A 26,846-nucleotide genomic window follows, 5' to 3' on the forward strand; every position below is an offset into this window, starting at 1 on the left:
GGCAGATTTCTGAGTTGTAGACCAGCCTGGTCTACAGAGTGAGTTCCGGGACAGCCAGGGCTACACAGAGAAATCCTGTCTCGAAAAAACAAAAAATAAAAAAATAAAATAAAATAAAATAAAACCAGCAAGACGTGGCAGAATTCAGGGGGCTGGAGAGATGGCTCAATGATTAAGAGCACTGGCTGCTCTTCCAGAGGTTCCCATCAACCACATGGTGACTCATAAACATCTGTACTGAGACATGATGCCCTCTTCTGGTGTGTCTGAAGACAGCTACAGTGTACTCACATACAGAAGATAAATGGAAAAAAAAAAAAAAAAAGAGGTGGCAGAATCCAGAAAGGGTTTCGATCTCCAAGAGTCGAGCTCGGAAAGCCTGAGGACCTGGAAAGAAATTACCTCTGAAAAAGCTCTTATGCCTCACCTTCACTTGCCCTTACCTCAGCTCAAGCCCTAAGATGAGAAACTGTCAAAGGTTCTGGGGAAGGTGACCCAACAGCTGGATCCGTGTGTAATAACAGGGCTCTATCCTTAAGAATGCCAAAAGAGAGCTGAGCTCTATGGTGAGAAAGTATGTACAGAGTTCCTTTCAAAGGCTTTTGAGGAAGAGGCCATTACTCAATCCAAGAGGACATCACTTCAGCCCAGTAGGTACGAAGGATGTGAAAGACCAGTGGGCCGAAAATAGGCTGGACATCCATCTGCTAGGGTCATCACCACAGGCCTACTGCAGACCTGCATTTTCTCTCAGGACCTCATCTCTGAGCTGTCCTGGATCAGGTATGCAGCCTTCTTGTGAACCTTAAAGCTGAAAATAACTCAGGCAGCCCTCTCCCTCTACCCCATGAGGACGCCATGGGGACACGTGAGGTTCAAGCCTCAGCAATGAGTGTGGTCTGTGACACAAGGTCAAAACAAGTTTATGGACAAACCTACATCATACCCCGAGGCTAATCTACCAAAGCTTTGGCACCAGCACCTCAGCAAAGGTGCTCATGAAAACTCTCACACCCCAGCCCAAGGGCCTGCCACACTCTGTGCTCCGCGTCTCTTCTCTGGGTACCAAGGCATCTCAAAAGAAAGAAAAGCAGAACGCAAGGATCTCTGTCTGCAAGGAGGCTTGCACCCCGCCAGGGATGGCATGAATCTCTGGGCATTCAGAGTGGAAAGATGGGGAAAGAGAAAGAGTCTGCTGGTTGATAAGTGCAGCCCTGCTTAGCCTGCAGAGAGGGACTGAGAGCTGGGGGTGGGAGGGTTATGGTGGTGGGTAGGGGTGGGCTAGCCTTCAGAGAGGGACAGAGAGAGCACTGGGGGTTGGTATGGGGGGGGGGAGAACCACAGGGAGGGGATCTAGGAAGGAACTAGAGAGTAGTGGATGTTAGATGTTAGCAAAGAGTTAGGATTTCCTCTCAAAGGTGGAGAACCACCGAGACCCCAACAAGGAGTCATCTTCTTTCCATCTTCCCATTGTCTTTTCCATCATTTTCAGAAGCAGCTAACATAATGCTGGGATTCAGATCTGGGACAAGCAGCTGAGGTGCATTTTTCACTTACCAAAGTGGACCTGGCCTCTAGGTTCTTTCTCCCACCATCCCTCAGTCCCTATCTGTTACCGGGACACTGGCATACCCTGCCCTCTACTTTGAATTTTCCAACCCAGGGGCTGTGCTTCCTCTCCCTCAGAAGTTTGTCTGTCTTTCTCTGGTTGTCTGTCTGTCTCTCTGCATCTCTTCTTTCCCTGCTCATGGCTTTCTCTCCTTTTCTTCCCCCTCCTCTCTGTCTCCTTCTGCTGGGTGACTTCACTAACCCCCTCCTCTCCTGTGTGGTCGGTGAACTCTCCCGGGAGCTGCCCCCAATAAACCTGCTTTTATACTTTATTTTGTCTTGAATTGGCAGAATACGTATCACCTGAGTCCATAAAAAAGACTCTAGCTAGATACATGTGCAGTGAAAAAAGTAAATAAATAGTAGGGATAAGGGCTTGGACGGGAACCAAGGCTCCCCACGCTGGGGTCAGAACATGGAGAGGAGGCTCCAGGGCCTTGGTGGACGATAACAGTCACTTTTTCCTGCCTGTTCAATCAGCATCTGTATCTCATGGCAACGGGGAAAACATCGCTTTCTAAACTCTGTTAAAACCTAAAATCTCAGAGAAGCCTCCGGCTTTTTTTTTTTTTTTTTTTTTTTTTGTATCTGCTTAAAAGCTCAGGAAGCCGGTGCTGACATTCTTGCTTGGGGGCCCAGAATTTAAACTTAGTCACTGCCCAAGGCCCTTGTTTTAGGAAAGAATGAGATTGTTGTTGCATAACTCAGAATTGAGCGGGGCGGGGTGGTCCAATGTAGCAATCCCACTTGTTTCTTGAGAGCCGTAGGAGTACTGAGGACCCGCCCACCCTTGCCTTGAGTGGGACTCTGCCTAGCGCTGAGCAGGCACACGCCTTTCTTTCGATGGGCAGAACAGGAGCAGCCAACTAGCAGAGGCAACTGCGCAATCTGGTACTGAAATTCTCCGACCAGTTCCTTCCCAAATCTTGGGCACAGATCAGCCTGAGAAATCCAGAAGACCCAAAGAACGACTATAGAAAGGAGACAGGAAAAAAGCAACGGAGAGACAAGCTAATCTGAAGTGCAGAGATGAGAGTGAGGCCCAGTCTGTGGCCAGACCACTGTCCCTAAATGCATCTAGAATACAGTCCCCTACTTTTACCTCCGTCCCCAGCTCAGCTCCGGGGTCTCCGAGGGTTTCTACATTTACTCAAGGTGTATTCTTCATAAAGCAGTCTTCATTCTACCCCCAGCAGCCCCAGCTTTTCCTATTATTGTCTCTAAGGCTAGGTCTTGCGTTTTTATGGTTTTGTTTTTCACAGACACAGGCCAGGAGTCTTTATTTTACCTTCCCCGTTTGCTTTACCAACTCTCTCTGGGTCTGTTTCTTACCCTCCGTGGGAGCTTCTGCCCATATGCCTGACATCTTTCCTAGCGTTTATACACATCTCTTTCACGATGCACAGTCCCTCCGACCCCCAATCTCCACCCCCATACTATCCCTTCTCGGGTCACCTTTATCACCGTCCCCCACCCCAATATTCTCACACTATCTACAGGTTCCTCATCTTCCTGCACATACACTCATGCTAACTGGATTTCACGGTTCACCTTCTCTGTCCTCCCCTTTACTCCTCCCTACTCCACAATCCCTTTAGCCAGATGTACAGCTCCCAAATTCCGGGCGAGATTCCCAGGAACAAAGCAAGAAAAAAACATCAGAACAATTTGGGAAGTAAACAGCGGCGGAGAAGAAGGGAGGGAAAAGCCGGGTGGACCCAGGTGGGTGGCCCTCCAGTCCACCCAGTTAAGGGACTGCCTTTTTCCCCTCCCCCTTCACCTGGCTTTTAAGGGGCCGGGCCCAGACCTCTGCTTCTTAAAGAGGAGCCCGCAGCAGCAGCTGCACTGGACTCTCTGGAAGGAGTGTACAGGGCAAAAACTCTGACCATGACCTGGGATGGGCTGCCCACGCAGCCGCTGCTCATGCTGCTAATGCTGTTGTTCGCTGCGGGCTCAGGGTCCGCCTTAGCGGGGTGCCCCGGCTGCGGCGCTGGGATGCAGACTGGTTGTCGCGGGGGCTGCGTGGAGGAGGAAGACGCGGGATCGCCTGCAGACGGCTGTACAGAAGCCGGAGGCTGTCTCAGGAGAGAGGGACAACCGTGCGGGGTCTACAGCCCTAAGTGCGCCCCAGGACTGCAGTGCCAACCCCGAGAGAACGAAGAGGCGCCTTTGCGGGCGCTGCTAATCGGCCAGGGCCGCTGTCAACGCGCCAGAGGGCCGTCGGGTGAGTCCATGTCTCCCCCCTCCCTCCCCGCTTCCCACCTGCCTACCTGAGATAGGAGAAGCAAGTCTCTCCTGGTAGGAATCTGGACAGATGCAGGTTGGGCAGCCTCTTCAAGCCTCTGGGACCGGCCCATTGGTTCTTCCTGGGCCTTGAGTGGAACGTGAAGTGGAAACGTCAGGGGACAGCTATAAGGCTGATAGGGGCACCTTAGAATAAGCAAGAGAGATGTCTGAATTCTCCTCTGCTCTCCCTTTCCCTTATCTATTTTCTCCAAAGGGAAAGAGACGTATGTAGGCGGAGGATGGAGGATTTGAGTTTCAGCTTTCCTCTATACCCCGCAGGGTCAACGCCATGGCTCTCCAGGCTCACACTGGAGACAGGACCTAGATTCCTTATGGAGGAGGAGGAAAGGGAATCTCAAACTCTAGTTCCACACACTAAGAAATGTCTCCTGCTCCTCCTTCAGTGCCACTGTGAACGGCAGTGGGCATCGGGAGCATCGGCACCGGGGGAGTAAACACAGTGGGCAGCGGGCACCGGGGGTAGCAGGCACTGCAGACGGTGGGCACGGGGGCAGTGGACACCGGGGCAGTGAGCAGGCCCTAGAGGGCCTGGGGAGGGCTGAAGAAGTGGGAAGAGAAGGAATCTGCCAAATCAGACTTATGATTTAAACCTGGTAGGAATTGGATGCCCTCCAGCCCCACCCTATCCCAGGGATGAACACAGAAGACTGAGTCATTGGGTGGGTGGGACTAGAGTGAGTCAGCACCCCAAAGATGGGGGTGAAGAGCAACGGGAGATGGAAGATAGCAAGTCCCTGGTTTTTCCATAGAAAGGGATGAGAAATGAATTTGGATCATTTGGCAGTGCAGGCCTGCCATTCCAGTGCTTAGGGGTGGAGGCGGGAAGGTCAGTCAGTGTCAGCCTTGGCTACATAATCTCAGGCCAGCCTACACACACACACACACCATACACACAGAGGCACACACATACACACACATGCACACACATGCACACATGAATATATACACAAGAATACATGCATGCATGCACATACACACATACACGCATGCACGCACATGCATACATGAGTCCCCCCACATGTGCATTGGCACATACGCATGCACATACATATATACACACATGAGCACACACAAGCACACACATACACACAGGAACACACACGAGCACACTGGAGTGAGGGGTTGAAGCTCCAGTTTCTAGTGTCAGAGCTCAGGGTTCTAGGGCTCCTCTGAGAAGGTGTGTTTTGGTTGGAGAAGGCAGTTTGAAGCATCATCCCAGTTTGGCATTAAATGGGGGGAGTGAGGGACAAGGTCTGAGGAAGATATGGTACCCAGACAGACAACAGCGTTGACACTGCAGAGGGAACGGAGTAAGAACATGTGTGAGCTTATCTTTTGGCATGTTGCGTCAGCTCAGCCTTTTCCTAGCTATGGCTTACTTGCGTCCTGAGCTTTTCCCAGGACCCCAGAAGCTCTCCAGAGCCAGATGCACCCTGCAGGTTGGAAACCTTTTATTTTCTGCCCCTTCTGCAACCTTCAATTTGTCCTGGTTAAGGGTTGAACCCAAGCGTTCCTAGACCACTAGGGTTGAGCTGAGACAAAAAAGGAAGAGGTCCCCATGTTTTTTGGTTTTTTTGTTTTTTTGTTTTTTTTGTTTTTTTTTTTTTTTTTTTGGAGACAGGGTTTCCCTGTGTAGCCCTGGCTGTCCTGGAACTCACTCTGTAGACCAGGCTGGCCTCGAACTCAGAAATCTGCCTGCCTCTGCCTCCCAAGTGCTGGGATTAAAGGCGTGCGCCACAACTGCCGGGTTGTTGTTTTTTTTTAAGATTTATTTATTTATTATATGTAAGTACGCTGTAGCTGTCTTTAGACACACCAGAAGAGGACGTCAGATCTCGTTACGGATGGTTGTGAGCCACCATGTGGTTGCTGGGACTTGAACACTGGACCTTTGGAAGAGCAGTCGGGTACTCTTACCCACTGAGCCATCACACCAGCAAGAGGTCCCCATGTAAGGCCCTCAAAGTAACATCTCAGGGCTGGGAGGGGTGGACTGACTTACTGAGGGGTCATGTCAGGGACATTCCACTGGATCCTTATTGACACCCTCTTATCTCCCCCCCACACACACACACACCTCACACACACTGTACAAATCCACTGTTCTTTTGCCCATCTTTCTGGGCTGGTGTGCCCTCTTCTGGCCTCTAGTGGAATAGGCAGGTCTTTTCAAAGGAATCCTGAAGGTTGAAAATATCCAACACTACTTTGTACTCATGGGATTTGGGGGAGGGTTGTGGGGGGTGAGACGGGTTCTCCATGTAGCCCTGACTATCCTGGAAATCACTTTGTAGACCAGACTGGCATTAAACTCACAAATCTGCCTGCCTCTGCCTCCTGAGTGCTGGGACAAAGGCATACGCCACTATCAGCTAGGATTTTATTTTTATTTCACATGTGTGGGTGTTTTGCCAGCAAGTATGTCTGTCTGTATGAGTATGTCTGTGTACCACATGGCTACACAGGGGTACCACAGGTTACAAATGGGGTTGGATTCCCAGTAACTAGAGTTACAAACAGCTGTTATGAGACACCGTGAGGGTGCTGAGGAATTGAACTCTGGTCCCCTGGAAGAGTAGCCAGTGCTCTTAACTGCTGAGCCATCTTTTCAGCTCCTGTTGAATAGACTAGACTGGCCATGGACCTGTGACAGTTCTCTTACCTAGGCTTCCCAAGTGCTGGGATTATAGGTACACACCACCATACCCAGCAGTATAGTTTGTTAGAGGGAGAAATTGCAGTTAGGGTAAAGCCAGGAGAGACTGAATCCTTCAGTCCCTCTCACTTTACTGGTAGAAGTGGACCTAGGTTCCGAGGCTGCTGGTCTCTGCTCTGACTGATCTCTGATTTCCCCTCCCACTCTTCCTGTGGCCACAGAGGAGACTACAAAGGAGAGCAAACCCCAAGGAGGTGCCTCCCGCTCTCGTGACACAAACCACAGAGACCGGCAGAAGAATCCACGGACCTCTGCTGCCCCTATACGGCCCAATCCTGTTCAAGATAGTGAGATGGTGCGTGGGGGGGTGGTAGGGAAGGCAGAGGGCTGGAGATTTCCACTGGACTCAAGGAAGTCTGGACCAGGCAGGCTCCTAGAATCCTGAGTACCGCCCTCACCCACCCCTGTCCTTCTCTAGGGCCCCTGCCGCAGACACTTGGATTCAGTACTGCAGCAGCTCCAGACTGAGGTCTTCCGAGGCGGAGCACGTGGGCTCTATGTGCCAAACTGTGACCTCAGAGGCTTCTACCGAAAGCAGCAGGTGAGAAGAAGCTGCCTGTCCTCTGTGCAAGCTCTGTGCGCGGCAGTGAGGAAGGGTACTTGATGCAAAGCTGCAAAAAGGATGCTGGTTCTGCTGGAGCATGTCTCCAAAAACAACAGCCAGGTGGTGGAGAGAGGCAGGTGGATCTCTGTGAGTTCGAGGCCAGCCTGGTCTATGTAGTGAGTTCCAGGACAGCCGGAGCTACACAGAGAAACCCTGTCTGGAAAAACCAAAACCAGCCAAACAGCAACCAAAAAAAGGATGGATACACACACACACACACACACACACACAAAACTATTTCTTCCAATTTTAAGACCCACATAGATATGAAAAACATCAGGAAGATTGTAACTTCAAGACTTGCCTAGGCTACAAGTGAAGGGCTGGTAGGAAGACAGAGGGCTGGAGATTTCCACAGGAGATCTTTCCATGGACTTGAGGAAGCCTGGACCAGGCAGGCTCCTAGAATTCTGAGTGAGTTCAAGTCCAGCCTGGGAAATTTCACGAGCCTCTGTCTCAAAACAAAATGTAAAATGAAAAGAAGTTTATAGCTCGTTGGCAAAGCTCTGCTTAGCAGTACTGTGGGCTCCATCTCTAGCGTGATCTGAAAGAAAAACAAAGGCCAACAATTGCAATGGGAGACTTAAAGTCTCTTCTAGGATAAGGCCTTGTGGTGGCCTCAAATGGGAGCCCTGGGGAATCACCTGGAGGCGTCTGAGCTGGTGCTGGTGGAGCCCCTTCTGCATTTTGTGACTCAGTAGGTCTGGGCTAGCCTGTGAACACAAGTTTCTAACATAAGTGATGTTGGGCTGTTGACAGAAACTGCATTTTGAAAGCTATTGCTCTGGCCTAGCAGAGTGGGCCCTATTCAGTAGGTAAAGCAACTAAGAGCTCTCAGATGCTTTCCTGCTCAAAGCCTGGACCTCACCCTGACCTGCACCTCTCTCCCCAGTGTCGTTCCTCGCAGGGGAATCGCCGTGGCCCCTGCTGGTGTGTGGATCCGATGGGCCAGCCTTTGCCAGTGTCTCCAGATGGTCAAGGAAGCACTCAGTGCTCTGCCAGGAGCAGTGGGTGAAGCCCCGAGGGAGCCTCCAGGACGCCAGCAGGAACAGGGGGCTGTCATTTGAGCTGTATGTGAAGCAATGAATAACTCTGTGCCCCAAGACCCACCTTCACGCCCCACCCCATTGTCCCTGTCACCCTTGGGCCTTTACACAGCTAGTTAGAAAGATTGCTGTTGGCTTGTGTACTAATAAAACAGTATTGGGGGGGTGTCTCTGGCTTACGTCTCTGCGTCTGTCTCATTCAGATCTGGGGCCTCGTGCTCACTGTCTCCCATTGGTCATAGTGTTTCTACCTTCCCTGCAGAGCACAGCCAGCCTCTTCCATTGCCCTTGGAATACAGTAGACTGCCACTGCCACAGGCAGCAAGCCCTTTCTTTATCCTCACCCGGATACCCACCCGGAGCTCCCTTGTGGGACTGACTGAGATCCTGGCCTCAGTCCGAGATCACAGTGATTACAATCTTGCTTCTATCACTGACCTCTGGACTGATGGAGGAGGAGGATTAATAGTTAATCCCCAGCAGGAATTTGCCAAAGTGGAACTCCCAAGGCACTCACCTGCCCTACTGCCTACCAGAAAGAAACAAATGTGCTCAGGCTCTGTATGGTTTATCCAGACTACCTCCAGACTACCTTATTTGTGCTGGCAATCACCTGATGACGTAGGGACATTTTGTCCCATAATTTTTTTTTTTTTTCAGAAGAAGCTTAAAAAGTTTGGTCCACTTTCCTGAAGTTACATAGGTAGGCAAGGCAACCCCTGGCGCTATTTACTGTTGAATAAGTGTGTGTCTGCCCTTTCTGCTTATGTGGTAACCCAAGGTGTAGGGAAGAGCTGACACTGAGGGGCCTCGACCATCACACATGACACAAATAGAGCTCCTGACAAAAATATTGTTGCACACACATGTCACTACAGGCCTCATCCTGTGCCCTCAGAAAAATGACTACAAGGTACACGAAGATGTTTCTGGTCCCTCCCTGACCTTCAGTCTTGGTAGAGAGAGCCAGGAAGAGCCAAGCTATGTGATAAGCCTCGGGGAAGCAAAGTCCCCCTCACAACCTGATGCACAGACTCACTCCCGAAAGTGAAATAGCAATAGCGTGAAGCTGATCATAGTGGTTGTGGTGAGAGAGCTGTGAAAGCCACAGGCAGGGCCAGAGTATGAGAAACACTGCCTGCAGATAACCTATCTAACCCTCAACGGGGCTCCGGAAAGGACTTTAGTCCCTGGAGTTGTCAGATCTCTGAGTGGGACACAAGCTCTGTAGGTAGATTGAGAAAGAAAGAAAGGAAGAAGACAGACAACAGCTGTGTGCTGTCCGCTCTACACTGGCACCATGCAGCCAAAGGTGCCCCAGCTTCGGAGGAGAGAAGGGCTGGGAGAGGAGCAGGAGAAGGGAGCCCGTGGAGGAGAAGGTGAGCCGCCCTCCCATCCCCCACGCTCCAGACACTCAGGCGGGCCTGAGATGGGTGTGTGTAAGAGCTAGCCGCTAAGGCCACTTCCTTTCCTCTGGCTGTTCTGGGAAGCCAGAGAAGGCAGTTTCTGCCCTTTTCCCCCCAGCACGCGGACTGGCAATGGAGAAATGTTCAGAGCGTGGTTTGGCCTTCATTAGGGGTGAATGGAGTACTTCCTTGTTTTGGGTCCCCTGTTTCCAGCAATTGCATCAGGCTCTTTCTCGCCACTGTGTGTGTCACTTCCCTGGCTAGTGGCTCTACCCACGATTCTAAATATTGACTGGGAACGGAGGCTGTGAGCACACAGAACACCTAACTCCTCCCTAGTGAGTCCCCTTTGGTTCTTCCTCCTAGGGAACGCAAGGACACACGGAACCCCAGACTTGGTGCAATGGACTCGACATATGGAGGTGAGGGATCACGGCAGTCATAAAGGACAGGCTGGGGATGTGGCTAAACTTGTAGAGTGCCAATCTACCTGATGCGCAGCACCACATAAAACTGGTGTGATGGCAACTGGTGTGATGGCAACTGGTGTGATGGCATACAGCTGTAATCCTAGCACTTGGGAAGTAGAGACCAGGTGATCCGTAGTTTGAGGTCACCCTTGGCCACACAATAACATCCAAACCAGATTGGGCTACAGAAAACCCTGTCTAAGAAATAAAAAGTAGCCAAGGCAGTTGTGGTACATGCCTTTAATCCTAGCACTTGGGAGACAGAGGCAGGCCTGGTCTACAGAGTGAGTTCCAGGACAGCCAGGGCGACACAGAGAAACCCTGTCTCAACAAACAAACAAACAAACAAACCCCCCCAATCATTATTTATCTAAGATTTATTTATTTATTTATTTATTTATTTATTTATTTATTTAATGTATATGATACACTGTAGCTGTCTTCAGACACACCAGAAGAGGGCATCAGATTCCATTACAGATGGTTGTGAGCCACTGCTGGGAATTGAACTCAGGACCTCTGGAAGAGCAGTCAGTGCTCTTAACCACTGAGCCATCTCTCTAGCCCTATTATTATTATTATTATTATTAGTAGTAGTAGTAGTAGTAGTACTGTGTCTATGTGTGTCTGTCTGTGTGTGTCTGTGCATTCCTCTGTGTGCATCTGTGTATCTCTCTGCGTGTGTGTGTGTGTGTCTGTGTGTATATGTCTGTGTGTGTCTGTATGCGTGTATCTGTCTCTGTGTGTGTCTGTATGTGTGTATCTGTCTGTGTGTGTGTATGTCTGTGTGTATCTGTGTGTCTGTATATGTCTGTGTAATTTTTAGAAGTCAGCTCTCTCCTTCCACTGTGAGTTCATGATCAAAATCAAGTCACAAGGTTTACATAGTAAATTATTTTACCCACTGGAATATCTTAGCAGCCGCAGCTTTTGTATAAATATTCAAAAACCTCACTTAAATTGTCTGGTAACATTGTTTGGATAATGCCAACCTAGATTTCTTTCCCCTATCCACAATTTTTTTTCAATTTTTATTAGATATTTTTTCATTTACATTTCAGATGCTATCCTGAAAGTCCCCTATACCCTCCCCCTGCCCTGCTCCCCCACCCACCCACTCCCACTTCTTGGCCCTGGCGTTCCCCACACACACACACTTAAGATAAATAATCTGTTAGGTTTGCTTACAACTATAAATTAAAAAGAACTGGGCTTGAGCCGGGTGTGGTGGCGCATGCCTTTAATCCCAGCACTTGGGAAGCAGAGGCAGAGGCAGGTGGATTTCTGAGTTCGAGGCCAGCCTGGTCTACAGAGTGAGTTCCAGGACAGCCAGGGCTACACAAAGAAACCCTGTCTTCAAAAACCAAAAACCAAAAAAAAAAAAAAAAAAAAAAAAAGAACTGGGCTAGCTGGGCGGTGGTGACACATGACTTTAAACCCAGGACCTGGGAGGCAGAGGCAGTCGAAAGTCTGTGAGTCTGAGGGCAGGGCTACACGAAGAAAGCCTGTCTCCAAAAACCAAAAAAACAAAAAAACAAACAAAAAAAAAAAAACAAAAAAAAACAGTGGCCTTTGGGCAAGAACCACAGCCAGCTGGTGAGATCTTCCTGCTAGTGAGGTCACAGTTCAGAGGTCAATGATTGAGGACTGGAGGCCACCTGACTAACAGCCTCTCCCCTGCTGTCATTGAGCTGGGCTCAAAATCGCCACTCTCCTGCTCAGCCTCCTGAACAGCTGGACCACAGGTGTTTGCTCCTGCTATGGCTCTTTATTCTCACTGATGCTCTAGGAAGGAGACAGAAGTTGGGGCAGCTCAGGCGCCATGCTTAGCTCCCCAGCACTTAACGTGCAAGGTTCAGAGAGAAGCTCAATAAAGTGTGAAAGAAAGGAACGGCTGACAGGAAGGACAATGGGCTCTTGCCTGGCTTTGTCCCATAGGCTGTGAAGACACAGTTTCTGGAGCAAGCACAGAGAGAGTTGGCAGAGCTGTTGGATCGGGCCCTATGGGAGGCTATGCAAGCTTACCCCAAACAAGACAGACCTCTTCCCTCCGCTGCCCCAGATTCTACAAGCAAGTGAGTGAGGGTCCCAAGACAGTGTTCCTCTAGCTGAATGCAAGGCCCCTTTGCCAGCCTTGACATGACCCTGCCTTCAGCCTCCCTTCTTCTCTCCTGATCACCCTGTCTCTCTAAACACACACAGGCACACACATGCACACACACACATACATGCAATATGTACACACATGTGGAAACACATACACAAATGCCCACAGCCACGTATGCATGCATGCACACACATGCACACGCACACACACACACACACTCGCACACATGCACACACAGGCACTCATTCACACATATGCATATACAGGCACTCATGCACGCACATGCATGCACACACACATATGCACTTTTGCTCGTGCACATGCATACACACACATGCACACATGCACACACATGCAGAAACACACACAAATGCACATACCCACACATGCGTGTATGCCTACACAAGCACACAGATTCACGGGTATGCACATGCATGCACATGTGCACATGTATGTGCTCACATGCATGCACACACACACACACACACACACACACACACACACACTCCTCCATCTTCCAGGCCTCATTCAGCCATCTACCTTCCTCGGCTAGCTTTACTGCTTCTTATTACCTTCCACACGGCACTGCCCTGCAGTCTCTCTTCTTCCTCTGGTGCCTGGCTCTGAAAACTGTCTCAATCTAGGACCCAAGAGTTACACCCTGGAAAACGGAAAGTTTTCATCACCCGCAAGTCACTGATCGAGTAAGTTGGGGGTGAGGACAAAGGATGAGGAGAAAGGCTTTGGCTGGGGGGGTCCCACGGATGTTACAGTTCTCACACATGGGCTTTGGTGGTCTGCTGAGAGGCTCTGGAGAGGGTGCTGCCTTGGCATGTTGAGGAAGACAAATTAGGAGGAGAAGCTCCAGCCACAAGCTTGCCCTGAGCTCCTCTGCAGGCCGCTGAAGATGCTTCCTCCCTGCCCCTCGGGCTCCTTCCTTCCAGTGAGCTAATGGAGGTGCAACATTTCCGAACCATCTACCACATGTTCATAGCGGGCCTATGCGTCCTGATCATCAGCACCCTGGCCATCGACTTCATTGATGAGGGCAGGTAGGCACCCCTGAAACAGTGACCTGGTCAGATATCCTGGCCTATTCTCCACACCTGCCTTCAACCTTCTCTTAACTGAGCTACCTCTCCAGCCCCGTGGCTGAGAACTTTTGATCCTTCTGCCTCTGTCTCCCTCCCAAGCAACTAAAGTTACAGGCCTGAGCCACCAGGTCTGGCTTGTTTATTTGTTATTGTTATTTTGTTTTGAAACAGGGCTTCCCAGGGTAATCCTTGCAATCCTGAAACTCACTCTGTAGACCAGGCTGGTCTCAAACTCACAGAGATACGACTGCCTTTGCCTCCTGAGTGCTGGGATTAAAGGCGTGGGCCACCACTGCCAGGCAGGCCTGGTGGTGGTTTTGTTTGTTTAATAGTTTGAGTTTGCTCTAGAATGTTCCCTGCGCATTCACATACATATGTCCATAAGAACCAACAAGATACGTGCTGTTGGAGGTGTTTATAAGTGAGATATCTGATTTTATAGCCAAGTCTTGTCAGCTTATTGATCTTTAGTGACTACGGAAAGTGGAAGACCCACATTTAGTTCACGCAGTCCTTTATTAACAGCTATTGAGGTGGTTTCCAGTATGAATCTATTTGATTGAGACAGAATCTCATAGCCCAGGATGGGCCTGAAGTTAATATGTAGTTAAGGAAGACTTTGAACTTCTCGTCCTCTTGTGTCCCCCTCTCAAGTGCGGGGATTTCAGGCATACACTGGAGATTGACCCTAGAAGTTTCACGCATCCTGGGGAAGCTCTCTACCAACTAATTTATATCCTCCGCAAAAATCCCGTTTGCATTTTGCACTTTTATTTTATGTACTAGTGCTCTATCTGTATGTACCTTTTTGTACCAGTAGAGGGCATCAGATCCCATTACAAATGGTTGTGAGCCACCATGTGGTTGCTGGGAATTGAACTCAGGACCTCTGGAAGAGCAGTCAGTGCTCTTAACCACTGAGCCATCTCTCCAGCTCCCATTTTTCACCTTTATAAGCCACACGTTCTTTTTTTTTTATTTTAATTTTTAAATTTAGTTTTATGTATATAGATGTTTTCCCTGCATGGCTCTGCATCACTTGTGTCTGGTACCCAAAGAGGGCAGAGAGAAGATTTGTTGCCCTGGAACTGCAGTTAGAGATGTTTGTGAACCAGCAGGTGAGTGCTATGCTGGGAGTTGAGCCTGGAAGAGTCGATGCTCTTCACCACTGATCTATCTCTCTAGTCTCAAACAACACATTTTTTTTAAAAGTTATTTATTTTTTTTTTTTTTGATACAAGGGCTTCCTATGTCCTAGCTAGTCTAGTGTAACTGCTTGGTCTTTTCCATGTCTGCCCCAGTTCCCAAATAATGACATGGAGGCTTATTAATCATGAATTAATATCTAGGCCTTAAACTAGGTTTGTTCCCCAACTAGGTCATAACTTAATTAACCTTTTTATACTATTCTATGTCTGCCACGTAGCTGGTTTCCTCTCCTCAGTTTCAAACACCCAACCTCTTTCATGTCTTGGTGATGAATTCCCTTGAGTCTAACTCTTTCCCCAAGTTCCCTCCCCTTCTCTCTGTCTCTCTGTCTCTGCTCTGTGTTTCTCTGTCGCTGTGTGTCTCTCTGTCGCTCTGTCTCTGACTATCTGTCTCTCTGACTCTGTCTCTGTCTCTCTATCCCTCTCTGTTTCTCTCTGTCTCTCTCTGGGGGTGTCCCACCTTCTACTTCCCACCTTGGCCATCAGATTTTTGTTGCTAGGTGATGCTTTCACACAGTGCACAGCAGATTATACCTAGTCTAGGACTTCTATCCTCCTGCTTCAGCTTCTGAGGTAACTGAGATTTTAAGCAAATTCTAATACCTTCCACCCAGGCGTGCAAAACACTGAGCATGGAGCCTTCCATGAGCCTGGGCCTACAACTATAGACACACCGGAGGGACCAAATTCATAATAATAAAAAATAAAATGAAAGCTCACCTCCACATCCTAATACTTGTCATATTGAGACCTTCTGCAACACTCACACTCACCAGGGGCTCAAAGGTCATTTAGGTCAAGCCTATCCCGTGTCTGAGACAAGGACCTGCACTGGAAGTCCCTTCGGTACCGGAGCTAATCCAAACACTTTAAGAACACAGCCTTTCAAGAACCCTCAGCTGGCTCTGCATCTAGCTGAATCGGTAGAGGGCCTGCTTAGTATCCCGGAAACCCTGGCTGGGTCTGACCCCAGCAGTGCATGCATAGGCTAAGGTGACCTACGCCTGAATCCTGGTACTAAGGAGGTGGAGGCAAGAAGATTAGAAGTTCAAGGTCATCCTCAACTACATAAGTGAGCTCGTGGACAGTCTGGGATACATGAATACATGAGAATTGTCTAGAAAAACAAACAAACAAAACATAACAACCAGCTCAGTTTGCCCCCGTTACTGTCTTCCTTTCCATCTGCCTAGGTTGATGCTGGAGTTTGACTTACTCCTCTTCAGCTTCGGACAGCTGCCCTTGGCGCTGATGACCTGGGTTCCCATGTTCCTGTCTACGCTCCTAGTGCCCTACCAGACCCTGTGGCTGTGGGCCAGGCCGCGCGCTGGGGGTGCCTGGATGCTGGGGGCCAGCCTGGGCTGCGTTCTGCTGGCTGCCCACGCTGTGGTGCTCTGCGTCCTGCCGGTGCACGTGTCAGTGAGGCATGAGCTTCCGCCCGCCTCGCGCTGCGTGCTGGTCTTTGAGCAGGTGAGTCCCCAGGGACTCCAGGAAGGGTCAACAGAGAATGGGCAAGGATAGGCAGCGTTCACAAGGGCCGAGCTAGCTGGGTTTGGTTGCTAGGTAACACTGTGACTCTGGCCGGATGAAGACTCTCTCTCCCTTTATCCTTCGTCCCAGCCCAGTCTTTGTTAAGCTACAAAGTCATAACAAAGAAATAGAAAATGTGAGCTGGAGAGATGGCACTGGCTGCTCTTTGAGAAGTCCAGAGTTCAATCCCCAGCAACTACATGAGATCTGATTGATGCCCTCTTCTGGTGTGTCTGAAGTCAGTGACAGTGTACTCATATACATAAAATAAATAAATCTTAAAATAAAAAACCAAAAACCAAACCAAACCAAACAAACAAACAAACAAACAAACAAACAAAAACAAAACCAGAAACTGTGGGCAAGGCAGGTCTTGAATTGGCTTGCCTCTCAGTGGTAAATCTGAGTACAGAGAGGTTATTTTCTAGAACCACATAGCAACTTGGTCTCCCTTCCACCTCAGGTCAGATTGCTGATGAAAAGCTACTCCTTCCTGAGAGAGACTGTGCCTGGGATCTTTTGTGTCAGAGGAGGTGAGGTCCCCCACCATTGTGGACTGGATCGTGATCTTAGCTGCTGGGGAAACCACAAGATGCAAAGCTCTGCCCTCGAAAGCCGCTTGTCCAGCAGACACAGCTCTGACTTTTAGCTGGGCTAAGTGGCCTTCTACATGAGCATTCTCAGGCCCACTTCTGAGAGAACCACGGTTACCCAGACCTCCTGGTCCCAATCTGGAAAGAGAGGGATGACAGAGAGTGGGCGGTGGCTGCCCAAGGAAGCTCTGGCCACAGCCCATCTAGAATGAGAGCGAGTTCAGCGGCACCGAACACACACCCTGGATCCCCTGCCCAGTCCAGCCCCGCCCCCTGAGTTACCACAGTTCTGCCCTCCCTATCCTGACCCCCACTTTTCATTCCTGCCCAGGAAAGGGCATCAGCCCCCCAAGTTTCTCCAGCTACCTCTACTTCCTCTTCTGCCCTACACTTATCTACAGAGAGACATACCCCAGGTAAGACCCTGCCCACCTCCCCAAATGCTCAAGCCTAGTAAGGGTGGTACTCTTCTCCTGCAGGCACCGGCCTCTTGTTCCTAAGGATGTAACAGGGAAACAGTCTGCGCCTTCCTTTGCCCTGGACATTGCCATGATCCAGCGTCTCAATTGATCAATCCAGTTCTGTCCTCCACACCCCAGAAATTGTTCATGATTGGGCACCTTTAGTGACTTTTAAACTAAACACCCACTTATTGTGTTTGCTCTGGGGAACTCAAAGTATCCTAGGTCCGCCCCCATCACCCCAGGGAATCCATTCAGGCCTGTGCAATGGATGGAGCCTTGGAGAAAGGGCTAAGGAACCAAGCAGAGAATGAAAAGGGTGAACACCATGTTTTTCTCTCACTGCTGCAGGACACCCAGCATCAGGTGGAACTATGTGGCCAAGAACTTTGCCCAGGTCAGGAGATGGGGTAGAAGATGGCCAGCTGTAACTCGTGGAGGCTTAGAAGCAGGGGGGGCTGGGGAGGAGGCAGTGGCTTTGCCAAAGCCATGTGTCCTACTCTGTCTGCAGGTCCTGGGCTGTTTGCTCTATGCCTGCTTCATCCTGGGCCGCCTCTGTGTCCCTGTCTTTGCCAACATGAGCCGGGAACCCTTCAGCACCCGGGCTCTGCTGCTCTCCATCTTGCATGCCACGGGGCCAGGTAAGCATGACGTCATGGTGACGGAAGGCTGTGTCCAACCCTGAGGGGAGGCTTGTCAGGGAAATCATCACTCTGTTTCTGAGTTCCTTACACCTGCCTCTCCTGTCCAGGTTCATTACCAGCATCTTCCTGTAGCTGGTAACATAGCTCCCCCACTCACATTCTCCCTTTCCGGCCTGGGCCTGGCTTTGCCTACCAGATGATTTTCCTCCTGCAGATTAATAATCCATGACCCTGCTTTACAAGGCCTGCCTTCCTTCCTTCTCTTAGTCCACATCCCTTCCTTCTGCACTGGGGAGTAAACCCAAGGCCTCACACATGGCTTTACTGTTGAGCTACACCCCTAATCCCCTTTTCACTCCTTACCCTTTTTTTTTAAATCTTTTTTTTTAGAAGATTTATTTAGTTATTTATTTTATGTATATGAGCATGCTATCCCTGACACACCAGAAGAGGGCATCCGATTATAGATGGTTGTGAGCCACCATGTGGGAATTGAGCTCAGGACCTCTGGAAGAACAGTTGGTGCTCTTTAACTACTGAGCCATCTCTCCAGGCCCTCAGTTCTTACCTTGAGAAAGGTCTGACTAAGTTTCTCAAAAGGGACTTGAACTCTCAATTGTTTTGTTTGCTTTTGGTTTTGTTTGGTTGGGGTTTTTTGTTTTTTGTGTTTGTTTGTTTTTGTTTTTTGAGACAGAGTTCCTCTGTGTGGCTTTGGCTCTCCTGGAACTCACTCTGTAGAGCAGACTGTCTTCAAGCCTGGAGATCCGCCTGCATCTGCTCTGAGTGTTTATAATTATTTATGTTAATGTTTTGCTTGTTTTTGAGACACCTCTACCAAGGTTGGCCTTAAACTCAGTCTTCCTCTCTCATCATCTTTTTCTAACTTTTATTTTATTTATTTTTATTATTATTATTTTTTTTTCTTTTGGCTTTTCGAGACAGGGTTCCTCTGTATAGCCCTGGCTGTCCTGGAACTCACTTTGTAGACCAGGCTGGCCTTGAACTCAGAAATCCGCCTGCCTCTGCCTCCCGAGTGCTGGGACTAAATGCGTGTGCCACCACGCCCGGCTTATTTTTTTATTTTATATTTATTTATTTTATGTATATGAGTACACTGTAGCTGTCTTCAGACACACCAGAAGAGGGCATCAGATCCCATTACAGATGGTTGTGAGCCACCACGTGGTTGCTGGGAATTGAACTCAGGACCTCTGGAAGAGCAGTCAGTGCTCTTAAATGCTGAGCCATCTCTCCAGTCCTCTTTTTCCTTTTTATTGCACATACTTTTTTTTTTAGATAGTGCCATGTTGCGTCATTCAGTCTAGCTACCCTGAGTCTTCTTGGCCTCCCCGTTGTTGGGATTACAGGTGGCCACCTCAAAGTCACACTCCTTTCTCAGCCATATTTTCAGTAATCTCACCCTTGTTCTGTATACACCCCTGGGACACTCCCGATTGTCATATCAATAGTTCCATTATACCTGACCATGATCCATATATGGGTTTCACCGCGTGTGCATCTGTCTCGATATGATGAATTTCCAAGGGTCAGGGGCAGTGTGAGTCTGTATTTCTGATTTTCAGGCCTAGGGCAGGGTCAAGCACACCAGCAAATATGCGTGTTAAGGAACGCGTGAACGGTGAATGCCTGCTTGCTCAGTGTTGGGGGCCTACTGGCTGGGCAAAGGCTCTCTAGAGAGCCCGGTCAGGGCCGCGGGGCTGCACCTCTTGTCCTGCCCGCTAGGCATCTTCATGCTGCTCCTCATCTTCTTCGCCTTCCTGCACTGCTGGCTCAACGCCTTCGCCGAGATGCTGCGGTTTGGAGACAGGATGTTCTACCGGGTGCGGCCTGGACCGGGGCTAGCTGAGAGCTGTAGCTGGGGAGGCTGACCAAGGGCCCGGAGTTGGGGAAGAGGGTGACTGCAGTGGGCGCCACCTTGCAGGGCTGTTCGTCTCCAGCCGTGAGCAATGTGGGCCTCAGGGTGTGGGGATGGTGCCAGTCCTTCACCTCTAGGCGGCAGGGCTGACTGCTTCTGTGTGGATGATGCAGCAAGGTTCTCTTCTCCTTCTGCCGAGAGGCAGGAGAGTGGGGCCGGGTTGGGAGAGGGATCTTAGGGAGCTGGTGGGGGTGGGAGTGGGGGTGGGGAGCGGCAGCCGGGGCCTGAGATCTCCCGTCCATTCCTTCCCAAATCCACACTCCCCGCAGGACTGGTGGAACTCGACTTCCTTCTCCAACTACTACCGCACCTGGAACGTCGTGGTCCATGACTGGCTGTACAGCTATGTGTATCAAGATGGGCTGTGGGTATGAGCTGTACACACTCCTTAGTTCTCTCGGTCCCAACAGGGGACTTTCTCCTCCTTTTATTCTGCCTCACTCACGTACAAGGGCAGATGTCTGGGGTTTGCTGGCCAGCCAGCCTGGCTTACCCGGTGAGTTCCGGACACACAAGACTCTCAGAAAACAACAAAAGGGGCTTAAGTAACATGACAACATCCTCTGGCCTGCACACTCATGCACACAAAATATAAGACTAGGGGGCCAAGTATGGTGGCTCAGGCAGAGGAGGAGAATCTCTATAAGCTCAAGGCTTACATATGGAGCTCTAGGATAGCCTGGACTACACAGAGAGACTCTGTCTCAAAAATACAAAGGTTGGAGCCGAGCGTGGTGGTACACGCCTTTAATCCCAGCACTCGGGAGGCAGAGGCAGGTGGATTTCTGAGTTCAAGGCCAGCCTGGTCTACAGAGTGAGTTCCAGGACAGCCAGGGCTATACAGAGAAACCCTGTCTCAAAACACCAAAAACCAACCAACCAAACAAACAAACAAAAACAAAGGATGTGGTGACAGTGGTGATGATGATGGTGCTGCTGATGGTGGTGATGACGGTGATGATGGAAGTTGATGATGGGGACACTCTTAGTAGCAGAGCACTTGCCTAGCATTCATAAGGCCCTGGTCTCCAACACTGTCAAAATACAAAAGCAGTAAAATCACACAGAGATGGACCGACAGGTCAGAACACTGCTCTTAAATGAGATTAGTATGGGCTGCCACACCCTTCCCATTGAATCCCGTTCCTTCCTGGCTTCACGAAGAGGGAGGGACTCTCTGTGAAGGCGCTGCCCGAGATGTGCTCATTTTCATCTCTGCCCCCCAGCTCTTAGGCAGGCGGGCTCGCGGGGTGGCCATGCTGGGAGTGTTCCTGGTGTCTGCGGTGGTTCATGAGTATATCTTCTGCTTCGTCCTGGGGTTCTTCTACCCGGTCATGCTGATGCTATTCCTTGTTTTCGGGGGTGAGTGCAACCTCTATGGCCCTAGATGGGAGGCAGCCTGTGGGAGGCGGCCAGGTTGCTCCTGAGATGCTAAGGAGAAGGCTGTGTGGGCGACCTTGGCAGGCAATAGGCATCCATATCCTGAGGGACGTGGGGAAAGGTTTCTGACCACAGAAAAGCATTTGATCAGGGGAGGAGGAGGGAAGGGGAAAGAAAGCTTGGTATGGCTGGAAATACAGCATGGTTTAGGAACTGAGGGGTAAACTGAGCAATACGGATTTCTCCCAGTTCCTGAGACCTTTAGGAGTTTCTGCAGCTGGGGTCAAGGTCTTATCTGGGGAGGGAGGGTTTCCTTTGTGTAAATCCCTTCCCAGCCCCTAGCATGGGAGGCAAAAGGAGACAAGGCACTGACAACCTGCCTCACACCTAGGGCTGCTGAATTTCACCATGAACGACAGGCACACAGGTCCAGCCTGGAACATCCTGATGTGGACCTTTCTCTTCATGGGCCAGGGCATCCAGGTCAGCCTATACTGCCAGGAGTGGTATGCTCGTCGACACTGTCCCCTGCCCCAGGTAAGACAAAAAGCTCTCCTCTCCAGGTTCCCCATGCAAGATAGGGCATCCAGCAGCCAGCCATGTTGGGCTCTGATCTATTCAATAGCTATGGTCAGGGACAGGGTATGGCTGGGGGAGGGGACTCACCACGTTTTAGACTCATAATGTGTGTCACCAAGAGTGACCTCACTCATAATTACCCTTTCTTAACACAGACAACATTCTGGGGGATGGTGACACCCCGCTCTTGGTCCTGCCATCCCTAGAAGTCAAGGCTTCATGCTACACAGATGACAGCATCAAGCTCTTCTCTGCCTGCAAAGCCCAGAGCCAGGGTTCCTCACTACCTCATTTGGAGTCAGGGACTTGCACATAGGACCTTCCAGGGGGCCATGGGGACTCAGGTACCCACCTCTGTGGTCAGCTGACCACAGGCTCAGTATGGTGTGACTCGAGCACCTACCCTCTGTGGACTGGGCACAGGTTCCCTTCATGTCTCTCCAAGTGTGCGGAGACTCAGAGGAACAGGGCACACCAAAGTCTGACACGTTTGGTTCTTTCTGCTTCTCCCAATGCAACAATAAAAATCTTAGTCTCGGACTGGAGAGATGGCTCAGTGGTTAAGAGCACTGAGTGCTCTTCCAGAGGTCCTGAGTTCAATTCCCAGCAACCACATGGTGGCTCACAGCCATCTGAAATGGGATCTGATGCCCTCTTCTGGTGTGTCTGAAGACAGCGACAGTGTACTCACATACATTAAATAAATAAATCTTGAACATAAAATAAAATAAAATCTTGTCTCTCTTTTAATTCACTAATGATTTGTTGAAAACACTATTATTGTTTTAATTTTTATTTATTTTTTATTTTTGTTAATTTGACTTTTGGGTTTGTGAGAGTTTTGCTTTATTCCACTTTGGTTTTCTTTCTTTCTTTCTTTCTTTCTTTCTTTTTTTTTCTTCATTTTTTTCTTTGTGTTTTGGTTTTGTTTTATTTGGCTCTAGGACTGGCCTAAAATTTGCTGTGTCAACATGTCGGCTGCAAACTCACAGAGATGCCCCTGTCTCTGCCTTTCAAGTGCTGGGATCAAAGGTGTGTGGCAGGGAAAATACACTTTGTCAACAAGTGGCCTTATAAACAATACATCACAAACAGCCTATAGTATATCTATAATGCACACACACACATACACACACACACACATGCACACACACTTGATTATATATCTCTGTTTCATAGTATACTTCCCAAAGGATATTTTCTAGCAAAAAGAGGTGAAACATTGTTCCAGGAGGGACTGGAGAGAGGTGTCACTGGTTAAAAGTTTGTACTAGCAGCCTTATCCAGAGGCTCACAACCTATAATTGCAGCTCCAAGAGGTCTGACGCCCTCTTATGGCCCCTGTGAGGTAATGCACTCTAGCATACAAGCTCACAGTCACACACAAGCATACACTTAACTAAAATAGGGAGCCAGGTGGTGATGGCACATGCCTTTAATGGAGGCACTCAGGAGGCAGAGGCAGGCAGATCTCTGAGTTCCAGCCTAGCCTGGTCTACAGAGCAAGTTCCAGGTCAGCCAGGGGTACACAGAGAACCCTGTCTCAAAAAAACAGAAACAAACAAAAAACCAAAACAAAAAGGGAAGGTAAGTAGAGTGGTAGGTTTCCATAATTCTGAGGCAGGAGGATTGAATGTTAAGGTCCAGCCAGGGTTAGAGAGCAAGGACAGGTCTCAAAGCTAAGCCAGGCAAGATGGCATGCCTGAATCACTCTCAGCTAAATGCTGGTAAGTTGGCATGCCCTCATACTCTCAAGGTTTCCTGACTCTGGACGCCTGTAACAGCTGCTTCAGGCCACTTTATCTGACTTCCTCACCAACATGGGCTGTACCTTGTTCTGTGGGCCAGAAGAAAATCCTTCCTTCCTTAAGTCGATTCATCAGAGAATTTTACCACAGCAATGGGAAAAGAAAGTAACTTTATATATTCTTTAATATTTTATTTTATTTATTTTGACTATTCTTTTTAAAAATTTATTTATTTCTATTCACATACACTGGCATTTTGCTTGGATGAGTGTGCTGGATTCTCTAGAGCTGGAATTACAGATAGCTGTAAGCTGCCATGTGGGTGCTGAGAATTGAACCTGGGTCCTCTGGAAGAGCAGCCAGTGTTCCCATTGTTCTTAAGTGCTGAGCCATCTCTCCAGGCCTCTCGTCCTCCTCCTCTTCTTCCTCTTCCTCCTCCCTCTCCTCCTCCTCTTCTTCCCCCTTTTCCTCCTCTTCCTCTTAATGTGCAATGTGTGTGTGTGTGTGTGTGTGTGTGTGTGTGTGTGAGACCAGGTATACTTGTGTAGGTCAGAGGGCAACTTGTGAGAGTCTGTTGTCTCTTTCCACCATGGAGTTTCCCCAGGGAATGAATTTAGGACGTCACATTGGCAGCAGCACCTTTACCAGCTAAGGCATCTTGCCAGCACCAAAATAAAATAAATGAATCTAGCTTTTTTTTTTTTTTAATTCATCTGATATCATGCTTGCCTTAGCATAGAAGTACTGGCTTTCTTTTCTTTTCTTTCTTTTTATTTCTATCAGCTTGACAGAAGCTAGAGTCATTTGGGGAGAGGGAGTCTCAAATGAGAAAATACCACTACCAGATTGCCTGTGGAGGTCCCCACTCCCTGTGGTTGGTGGTTCTGGGTGCTGTAAGAAAGCAGGCTGAAGCCTGTCTTACACCTCTAATGCATTTGGGAGGAAGAGGAAGGAGGATTCTTTGAGTTCAAGGCCAGCTTGGTCTGTGCAAAGAATTCTAGGACAGTCAGAGCTACACAGAAAGGCCCTGTCAAAAAAAAAAAAAAAAAAAAAAGTAGGCAAGCAGACAGAGCCAGCCAGTAAAGCCGCCGCATCCCTCCATGGCTTCTGCGGCTTCTGCTCCACTTCCTGCCCTGGCTCCCTCAGTGTCAGGCAGAAACCTGGAGGTGTAAGCAGAAGGAACCCTTTTCTCCCCAGGTTGCTTTTGGTGAGGGTGTTTCATCACAGCAAGGGAAACTTGAGGATGTAACCACAAGCAGAGTGAAGAGTAAGGGAGAGAGAGCCAAAGAGCAACACACCACACATGTAAAATAAATAACTACACACACAACTACATCTAAAATAAAAATTTTAAAAGGAGAGATGGGGGAGGGGAATCTGAGGTCAGGGATACAGCTCAGCGAATAGAGGTCCCAGCATGCATTGCATGTAAGGCTGACAACCCGAGATCAAAAAAAGGTGGCAGCAGAGAACCAACTCTGGAGATGTCTTCTGACCTCTGCACAGCACAGTAATATATACATCATATACATATACGTGTGTGTGTGTGTGTGTGTGTGTGTGTGTGTGTTAAGGATGGGGATGTAGTTCAATGATAGATTCCTTACCTGGCAAGTACTAGGCCCTGGGTTCAATCCCACCATCACAGTCCCCATTTAAAAAAAAAAGTCAGGAGTCAAAGGCTGGTGGGGTTCTATGAGTTCAAAGCCAGCCTGGTCTACAGAGCAAGCTCCAGATTACAAGGGCTGTGTGCATCTGTATGTGCATTCAGATTCGGAAGTGTTTGCAGAAACCACAAGAGAGTTGGGATCACCTGGAGCTGGAGTCACCTGTGGTTGTGAACATGAGTGCCAGGAACTGAACTCAGGTCCTTTGTAAGAGCGCCGGAGTTATGTCTCCAGCTCTATAGCCATTTTTAAAGGATGACCCTGATCTTTTCATTTTCATTCCAGTACAGTAGATGACAGGCTTCTATTTGTGTTTAAGGTTGGTGTTTATGTGTATGTGTGTGTGTGTGTGTAACGGGGTCTTTCACATAGCTAAAGCTGGTCTTATATTCACTGTGTAGCTTAAGATTGCCTCGAAGGGTTTTTATTTTTTTGTTTTGTTTTTTGCTTGGATTTTGAGACAGGGTCTTTCTACATGGACCTGGCTATCCTGGAACTCACTCTGTAGACTAGGCTGGCCTTGACTCACAGAGATTCACCTGTGTGAATTCATCCGCATGCCTGTATCTGTAAGTCAGAGGACAATCTATAAGAATCAAGTCTTTCCTATTTTGTGGATCCCAGGGATTAAACTCAGCTACTCAAGGCTTGGCCTCAGACATGTTTCTTCCACCCTGACAGGTGAATGAATTTGCTGCTGTGTGCAAAGCTACTTTTTGGTTTCTGGCTTGTACTGCTCTCTACCAAGCTAAGACCATTCCCCCTTATCAGTAACTTGTTCTGTCTAGAAACTGGACAGTGAATTCTCTGTGACCTCAAAATCTGGGTGTTTCCTGTCTGGGTTTCTTCTTTTATTTTCTGTGTCCCCCCACTCTGTAAGCTCAAGACTTTGACAGAGCCAGCAAGGTATTTTCCACTCTGTAATGACATAATGATGTCTGCCTTCCCCCATCTGCTCCTTTAAATTCCAGAACAGTTCAGAGTCGGAACTATTGGAACTAGAATTGAAGCATGGTACTTTTCTAATTATTTCCATCTTCCCATATTAGTTGCTCTGTGCTTTGAAGTATTTTTTTCCACTTGTTCATCCAAGCCACTGATTTGAGTCTTACCAGTTCTGTTCCTCAGTACATATACTGGGTTTTTTTTTTTTGTTTTGTTTTGTTTTTTTTGTTATTCAAAATGACCATTTTATTTCCAGAAAGTGATGGAGTTTAGGGTCTTGGATTTGTTTTTGTTCTTGTACATGACTTTGATATATTTAAGTGTTCCTGACTGCTTTCTAAGCTGCTAGACACTTCTTCCCGTGGGTCCCTATGTTTTCTGGTGGATAGGGAGCCAGCCTTAGTAACTGCTGTTTCTATAGGGCCACAGTTCTGAGTCACTTTCTTTCAGCATGCCATGGCCCTGACTTCTGCTCAGAGGCTCTGAAGGTCATCCACTCAATGGCAGTGACAAATGGCTGTCCACGCCAGACTTGCTTTCCACTAACCCTGAGTTCAAGCCCTAGCGTGTACTCCCCAGCAGGGTCTTGACTAAAGACAGGTGTCTGGGAAAGAAGGAGCTGCCTCTGTAATATAGACTGTTGAACTCTCTCTCACCCCAAACTCAACTCGAGTTTCTGACCTTCTGAGTCACTGAGTCTGGAGTGAGGCCAGAGAATTCACTTTTTAAGGAGTGTGCAGAGCTGGCCAAAGCTGCGGATCTAGAGGCTGCACCTATTGCTTTTGAGGCTGGAGGGA

At 48.9% G+C, this 26,846-nt stretch overlaps 2 protein-coding genes across 3 annotated transcripts; both read left to right on the forward strand.

The window, feature by feature from the left end:
• The first annotated feature begins 3,133 nt into the window (after positions 1–3,133).
• Positions 3,134–8,460, forward strand: Igfbp6 (insulin-like growth factor binding protein 6). Its single transcript, NM_008344.3, has 4 exons — positions 3,134–3,832; positions 6,793–6,926; positions 7,050–7,172; positions 8,128–8,460. Exons 1-4 carry the CDS (start codon positions 3,496–3,498, stop codon positions 8,248–8,250), a joined length of 717 nt encoding a protein of 238 aa, NP_032370.2. The 5' UTR covers positions 3,134–3,495; the 3' UTR covers positions 8,251–8,460.
• Positions 8,461–9,362: 902 nt separating this feature from the next.
• Positions 9,363–22,417, forward strand: Soat2 (sterol O-acyltransferase 2). Of its 2 annotated transcripts, NM_146064.1 has the most exons (15): positions 9,523–9,660; positions 10,054–10,109; positions 12,096–12,232; positions 12,909–12,968; positions 13,209–13,316; positions 15,760–16,036; positions 16,560–16,629; positions 17,021–17,105; positions 17,502–17,547; positions 17,662–17,791; positions 19,538–19,635; positions 20,000–20,098; positions 20,957–21,092; positions 21,502–21,647; positions 21,845–22,384. In NM_146064.1, the coding sequence occupies exons 1-15, from the start codon at positions 9,582–9,584 to the stop codon at positions 21,893–21,895; spliced, it is 1,578 nt and encodes a 525-aa protein (NP_666176.1). In that variant the 5' UTR covers positions 9,523–9,581; the 3' UTR covers positions 21,896–22,384. The 2 variants fall into 2 exon arrangements, 1 of the variants encoding a protein (NP_666176.1); XR_003951371.1 differs by lacking the exon at positions 19,538–19,635 and having other exon boundaries at positions 9,363–9,660; positions 21,845–22,417.
• The last annotated feature ends 4,429 nt before the right edge of the window (positions 22,418–26,846 follow it).

This window comes from Mus musculus, chromosome 15 (genome assembly GCF_000001635.26).
Source record: "Mus musculus strain C57BL/6J chromosome 15, GRCm38.p6 C57BL/6J".
NCBI classification, from domain to species: Eukaryota; Metazoa; Chordata; class Mammalia; order Rodentia; family Muridae; genus Mus; species Mus musculus.

Bases quoted from the DNA above. Each gene is read 5' to 3' on its own strand.
- Soat2 (NM_146064.1), top strand. From the start codon at position 9,582: ATGCAGCCAAAGGTGCCCCAGCTTCGGAGGAGAGAAGGGCTGGGAGAG. The intron at 10,110-12,095 runs GTGAGGGATCAC...TTTGTCCCATAG, and splicing joins AATGGACTCGACATATGGAG to GCTGTGAAGACACAGTTTCT. The intron at 17,106-17,501 runs GTAAGACCCTGC...TCACTGCTGCAG, and splicing joins TACAGAGAGACATACCCCAG to GACACCCAGCATCAGGTGGA.
- Igfbp6 (NM_008344.3), top strand. From the start codon at position 3,496: ATGACCTGGGATGGGCTGCCCACGCAGCCGCTGCTCATGCTGCTAATG. The intron at 3,833-6,792 runs GTGAGTCCATGT...CTGTGGCCACAG, and splicing joins ACGCGCCAGAGGGCCGTCGG to AGGAGACTACAAAGGAGAGC. The intron at 6,927-7,049 runs GTGCGTGGGGGG...GTCCTTCTCTAG, and splicing joins CTGTTCAAGATAGTGAGATG to GGCCCCTGCCGCAGACACTT.